The sequence below is a fragment of the Phaseolus vulgaris genome, chromosome 2 (genome assembly GCF_051622355.1).
Source record: "Phaseolus vulgaris cultivar YP4 chromosome 2, ASM5162235v1, whole genome shotgun sequence".
Classification (NCBI taxonomy): domain Eukaryota; kingdom Viridiplantae; phylum Streptophyta; class Magnoliopsida; order Fabales; family Fabaceae; genus Phaseolus; species Phaseolus vulgaris.
The window spans coordinates 47,347,289-47,354,456 of NC_143499.1; the positions used below are offsets into that span (position 1 = coordinate 47,347,289).

The window sequence follows — 7,168 nt, forward strand, 5'->3', positions numbered from 1 at the left end:
AAGTCAACTTTTGTTTTCCTATTAATTGTTTCAAATAAAAAAAAGTTAAGTGCAAATTATTCCATATATTTTTTAATTTGAATATAAGAATTGTTTTAAACAATTTAAATTAAATAAATTATTTAAAATACTCTTTTACTTAAAATATCTAAAAAATATATATTAAACTATTTAACTATATGTTTTTTACTTGTATAATTTTTTTATATCAAATAAAAGTTATTAGTTTGCTAACTTTACTGATAATTACTTTTAAAACTATATATGAAATAGTTTCTGTCTAATTATTAAGATAACAATCTTCTTAGTGCATTACAACAACAATAATAAAATTATAAACACAATCATTCAAATAATCTCTTTTTAGTAAGAATTATATATACACTAAAGAGGCAAAAGAAAGGTCTGCTTTCCTTTGAATCAATCATTTGATGTTGTTCTTAGGTGCACACAACTATTACCTTATTATTATATTATTCTTCTAACTTCTTCTCAACCAAATTCAGTGAGATACTTTCCCCACTTTCTTCCTAATAATGCACATCACCATGATTGTCTAATGTACGATCATTCAGGCTCCATTCAATGATAGGGTACTATTGCACATGAATGTTGTGCTTTCAAAAATGAAAATCACTGTCCTTAAGGAATCAAAACTATTGTGGTGGACTCTTATATAAGTATAATTTGTTCAAAGTTTATCAGAGGAGTATTAACAATTCAGATAAAGAAAAGCTCATATAGTTTATTTAATGATTAAATATGTTTCTTCTTTGTTTGGAAATTAGTTTTTTTCTTAGTAAAACTTTAAATTATATGAGTATTTTTAATAAAAAAAGCTATTAAAATAAATTATTGGTTTTGAATTTACAGGACTCTTGGCTCATGAGGGCCACTTGAATCTCTTCTTTCAATTCAAAAATATGATAATCTAACTAATACACCATTTTCTTGGAAAATGGTGGTATTTGTGTAATCACCAAGTTCATCTTGTTGTTACTGAGGCATTGAGATGATGTGTGATGAAGAGGTTGAAGTTCCACCTTGGTGTGGTGGGTCTGATACAATAGTTGGGGCTGGATTAAGGAACTTGGTAGAGGGAATGATGCAACATCTACAAAGTGGACACGTGGAGTTTGATTGCAACCAGTTGCATATGCAGCTTATATGAAACACATGCTTGCAGTAAGGAATTTGTAGCAGCTCTTCCTTCAGTTCAAATTCTCCAAGGCAAACACAACATCTGTTTTTTTTCAGAAAAAAAATTAGCAACCCTTTTGCCTTCAGTTTATGAATTGATATATAGTTATTAGAATATTGGCACAATCATATATCAACACAGGACAAGATTTCAGATGCATGAGAAAGCAAAACTTGCTAAAGTGTTAATCCACCACTTGCCCAGTAGAAATTCTCAAGCAGATGCAACCAATATCTATCTATTTTTGAAATTTGTCTTTTTTACTATTTATTTGAGTTATTCGTCTAGGAATTAGATACATATATTATTCTTCACACCTTTTACTTCTTTTTTACCGAATAACTTTTATGAAAATAATGGATGTCATGAAAGGTTCTAAGAACTTTGGAAACCGAATATTGTGCTAAAAAAGACTTCAGTTTTTGAAGAACAACAATCATTTGAGTATGATTTGAAAGATGGGAAATTGAAGTATTGCAAACTAACAATTTAGCTCTAAAGCACATACCCTGTGTAATAGATAGAGATTAAAGCACATGAAGCAAATTTCAAAACATGATGAAAAAGAAACGAATAACTACCATTCAAAGATAATGCAAACAAAAAGATGAGTTAATCTTAGGCATACGAAAGACCAAGAAGAATAGACAAGAAAAGGCTTACACTGAATCTCTTGTTCCAAAATCCTCATCAAACAAAATTCTTGGAAGTTTGTCAAGAAATTGTACTGTCAGATCTAATCGGCAAGGCTGTGATATAGTGGCTATTATTAGTTTTTCAATTCAATTACTGATAATAGATGCATGATGGTCAGTGCAGAAAGCAAGCAAGCAAGCCATTCATCTAAGTTTAGCTCTTAAAATTTGAGTTTTACCTTACTCAATCCAAAAACTAGTTCTCAAAAGTAAGAAGTGTGCATCATTTATATATTTCATTGCTCTCATATGCTAATCAATGTATGATTTCAACACTAGCCATAGCATCTAAATCCATGTAGTGTGTTATGCAGTTATGAGTTCAAATCACAGAAAAAGAAAATCCTACTTACTTGTGAAGGGTAAGGATAGGTAGTTTGAGGATTAGCAGTGGTGGTAAGTATGTGGAGAGGTGGTGATGAGAGAGATGCAGCTCTCTTTTTGAGGTAGAACAAGTAAAACAAGAGAACCAGAATGATGGAAAAGAGTATGGGAATGGAGAATATGAAGGCTTGGTAAAGTTTAAGTTGAAGTTGTTGTGGATACAAATGAGGAGAGGGGGTTGGAGTTTGTGGCACATCCATCACCAATTCACCACACCCTCTCTTCTTCCCTAACACTCACAACAAACCTTCTGCCACTGCACCATATTCAATACAGATACAAAAGTGTGGAACATGTTAATAGAAATTTGTTGAATAGGAATAGACAGAGAGGGTTGAAAATGTTAAGCAATAGCTTTAGTTGAGCATGCACTAGTTGTGATATGTTGATGGAAGGGTGGTTTGCAGTTCTAAGTGAATGGGGTTTGTTTGGTTCTTTTCTTTGTTTAGGTGGGAGAGAGATGCATAAAAAATAAATATTTGTTAGAATTGGTGAATGGGGTAAGGAAGATATATACCAAAATGTTTAAAAATTGTCTTTTTATAGTCATTGATAAAGTTGAGATGTTGCATTAGCAATTTACTGATATATAATTATTATGTGTGATGTGTGTGAAGATGATAATGGCATTAGTACATATTCCATGTTTTGCAGAGGTGGAACAGGCCCATATGATCCTCCACTACTACTCAGATATGGACCCCAATGTCATCTATACTTACAAGGTGTGCTTGGTTTACCATTTCAGACCTTCAAAATGTCATTTTATACATGTTGAAGAAACATGATTTTGAAAACAATGGTTACATATTTGATAAGGAAGAAGAAAAAGAAAATATATTCTAGTCTCAAATTTTTTTTAAGATTTTTGACTGTTTTATAAGATTGGCATAGACTTAAAAGTTCACTTGTTAATATCTAATATATCATATATGACTAGATTTTTTTTTTTAATTTCCACAGAGTCCATCTATTCTAAAATAGGGATCTATCTCATCCTATGAATGAGCATAATGCATTTTGACTATGACTATGACACAATATGTGCACTCTTGTTGGTGGAACGTGATTAATTGAAGAAATTAAGTTATTTTCTATGAGTGGGTTTAGAATCAGATCTGAATGTGAAAATCACAGCAGATTCTCTCTGTTTCAGTGGATACAAAGAACTAATGTTGCTGCTTTATCATTTTAGTCATTTGCTTTAATTATCAAAACAAAGTGCAACCACTGATGTTGGTGATTATGTATACCCAGAAGTAGCATCTTAGAGATAAATGTCTGGTTCTTGAAGTGAAAAGAAAAACTTGCAAAAACATGAGTATGACCCACTTGAAACAAATGAACTTTTAACATGACATGACATTTCTTTTCCTAGTTAACACAACATCACTACTTCATACGATAAACGTTCGGTCGCATGTAATTCAACAACGTAATCACGAGATTTAGAACCAAAAAATTATGAAAGATTAGAAAGTAATAAGCATTCTACAGAATGCAGTGCTGCAAATTCTACGATTAGGTAATAATCAAATAAAAAGGAGACTAAACAAACCAGATCTTGGCCCATAATTGTGTTAAATAATAGGGTTGTCCTTCAATAATATCATGCTATTGTTGACTTTCTATCAACAATCTCATACAATACAGCACCACATTCGCATTGTAAAGCAATGGTAACTAGTAACTCCAAAAGGTTTTTGAATAAATTTCTTTGTAAGTATTTATAACTTTTTTTATAATTTACATTTAGTTTATCAACAAGTTCAAAAATAAAAATTTAGAAAAATTAAATGAGTCCTTCTACAGATTGACTTATGCAGAAATTAATAACTTTTGAAGAAGTTTATTTAATTATTTTCTCTGTAAATTTGTGCGAACATATCCTAAAATTTGATCACATGGCTTGCTGAATCACACTACACGGTCTTGCTAAGTTATTCTTCAATTTCTCATTGTGAACACTAACACTGCTACAGTAGAGGCTGAAGTGGAAAGGCTTAGTGTGTGAATCAGAACCAAGGAGTTGTGAGTGAATTTGGTGAAGAGACCTTTAAAAAAGTATGTGGTTGATGACAATGAATACAAATGGTTTGACAGAGGGTGCACATGGAATAGAGGAGAGGGGAGGAAAGTTTATTAAATAGTATCTTAAAATCTACAATGATTCAGAGCAAAAGTGTTGGAGTTATATATTGGGTAAAAATATACAATAGTAATATAAAGAGGAAAAAAACTATAAATTTAGGATGAACTTTATAAAATTAATCTAAAAAATAAGGTTTGCACTCACTTATATATTATAAAATATTTTAATTTCTAGTCGATGTGAGACCTATTATCGATCAAAAGATAGAAAACGGTGAATAGTTTGAAGAGAATATCTTTGGTTGGTAATCTTGGATGGGTCCTGTGGTGATAGTTAGGCATGGTAATTGCAGTAAAATTATACTTTATGTAAATGGAATGTGGGGGTTGGTTATACATACGTTGTTATTCTTGTTAGGTTTTGTATGTAGGAAAACACCACTAATCCAGCACTGCCATAAATATTTTTTATTAGAAAGTGAAAACATCACTTTCAACTAAAAATATCAAAACAATTCTTTAAGTGAGTGTTCTGTGGAGTGATGCTGATGCAATAGGATGTGGAAACTAGTATGAATTTCTTTGCTCTATATGCGTGTAGCTTTTGTTGAGTTATCCTGCTTATATTGTATGTTATGTTAGTGTTGATCCTCTCATTAACAAACTAAGATTTTGTTATAGAGAAATCTTGATTTAGTGCAAGACATAGGTTTGGTGTCCCTTTGGGTTCTAAAATAGGTGTTTGAACATCATGTGATGGTTTTATCGTATCTATTTGAGGTCAAGTAAAGTATTTGAGAATTTTTCTCCAAATTCAAATGTCTAAATCTCAAACTCGAATTCTATTCCTTTGAATGGTGCTACCAATAGACTTGAATACATTTTAGTTGGTAAAAAAATTTACAGCTTAATTGTGAACAATAGCAAAACTGCATTGGGCATGGTAATTCTGCAGACTGCAAGTGATAGATAGCACCTACATGATACATCTCTCTTTTAATAAAACTCAATCATGTTACAAAATTACTTGAAACCAAATGACACTGAAAAAGGAAAAACAATAACAAATGATAAATGCAACATTACTTTTTATAAACCATCTCTTTGAAGGAGCTACCTGAGACCTGAAAAGAAACTAATATTTCCTCTTCCTAACTTTGAAACTAATTGATCGGAAAACATTATCATCCGTTAACACTGTCTCCTCGAGAGGCTTTACGGATTCAGGCTTGGTGAAGTAGGTGAACAGCAGGTAGATGCCATCCAAATAGGTATTGGTCTCCCCAGCTTTGTTTTTCTTCTTGATGGCATATGCTAAGGGAATAACTCCTCTGTTAAAAACCTCTACATACATGCCACCTCCAGCAACAAGAATCTGCAAGGAAAATCATTGGAATAGAGTAAAGGAGACGCACAACAACACACTTATCAAACCAAGGTTATCAAATTGAGATTCAAATCATGAATCATAATTCTTATCAAACCATTTTCAAACATATAAAGTGTGCAGCCACTTAATCACAAGGCTCATAAACAAAATTGTTACTTATATCTGAGTTTGTAAAACCTCTATTTAAGAAATATGGAATTGAAGCAATAAAATAGCTGAAAAAGTGCATCCAATGAAGTAGTGAAATAATCAAAATAGGATAAGTTGAGAAATGTTCCTTCAGTTCCTTTACAATAAGCTTATATGAATTTTCAATTTCTTTCTCAAGAATTGGTGAAAGAAAACTAACCAAAACGTATAGTTGAATAGTGTGATTTGTATCAACTATAGGAAATTGTCGATGGTCGTTTGAAATACTAATGGAGAACTTAAGATTCTTAACAGCTATGCATCAAAAAAGAACAATCGGTTTATTATTCAAATTGAGCCACCCTGCATTTCACCCCAATAAATAACCAAAAACAACATCATACGAATTCACTGAGCAGATACAACTGTCACTGCTGCAGTCCCCCCCAAAATGAAGTATAAATCATTGAGCACAATCACATCCGGGTGTAATTTCCCAATCATAAACAGAAACAGAGTCGCGGCACACGAAACAAAAACAAATTGCAAACCTAACTATTATACATAATAAAGTTCAATTTGATTATCTTAATGCTTATCATATGTATGCAAAACAAGTAAAAGTCACAGAATTTAACCTCCTCGTACTTCTGGGTGAGTGCAAGTCGCTCATCCTCGGTCATGTCGGGCCTTAAAACCATCATTGTCTCGTACTGTCGAAGGCCGGGTGGGCAGGGGGGCTCCTCCTTTTCCTCGACGGCCGTGAAGCCGGTTCCGCCTGGTGAATTGGGGTCGTCTTCGGAGCCAAAACCCCCTTCGAAGAAGGAATCGGAGAAATCTAGGGTTTGGGCAGTGATGGAAAACTTAGAACCGCTTCCCTTTGGGTGAAAATGGTATCTTGATTCCGCAGAGAGAAATTTGGGACCACGAGAGAATGCGGCAATGGGAGAAGATGGAAAAGTGGAAGGAAGTTTGGAAGAAGAATGAGGAACATTGAGGGAAGAAGAAGAGAGAGGAACCGAAGTGAGTGCAGAAGAAGCCATTGCTTTGCCCTGCTAAGATTAGAGGGCTTTGCAGGTGAAGCTGTTCTATCCTATGCGGATAAGGCGAACTCAGCGCACACATGCGCACTCTAGAATTTCTGTTTATAAAGCTTTTTCTTTTCTTTTCTACTAAAGCTTCATAAAAAGAACTATTTTTATTTTAAATTACTCTAGTTAAAAGTAGATTTTGAAGAATTCAGTCATGAAAATAACATATTTTCTACTTGGTGAATTT

General features: G+C 32.9%; 2 protein-coding genes across 2 annotated transcripts; both read right to left on the bottom strand.

Moving 5' to 3' along the window:
- Positions 1-725: 725 nt before the first annotated feature.
- On the bottom strand, positions 726-2,807 carry LOC137812749 (RING/U-box superfamily protein). The gene is made up of 3 exons (XM_068614934.2): positions 2,250-2,807; positions 1,865-1,950; positions 726-1,243 (listed from the first exon to the last, which is right to left on the bottom strand). Exons 1-3 carry the CDS (start codon positions 2,478-2,480, stop codon positions 997-999), a joined length of 564 nt encoding a protein of 187 aa, XP_068471035.1. The 5' UTR covers positions 2,481-2,807; the 3' UTR covers positions 726-996.
- Positions 2,808-5,282: 2,475 nt separating this feature from the next.
- On the bottom strand, positions 5,283-7,032 carry LOC137812750 (Translation elongation factor EF1B/ribosomal protein S6 family protein). Its single transcript, XM_068614935.2, has 2 exons — positions 6,529-7,032; positions 5,283-5,746 (listed from the first exon to the last, which is right to left on the bottom strand). Exons 1-2 carry the CDS (start codon positions 6,931-6,933, stop codon positions 5,507-5,509), a joined length of 645 nt encoding a protein of 214 aa, XP_068471036.1. The 5' UTR covers positions 6,934-7,032; the 3' UTR covers positions 5,283-5,506.
- Between the last annotated feature and the right edge of the window lie 136 nt (positions 7,033-7,168).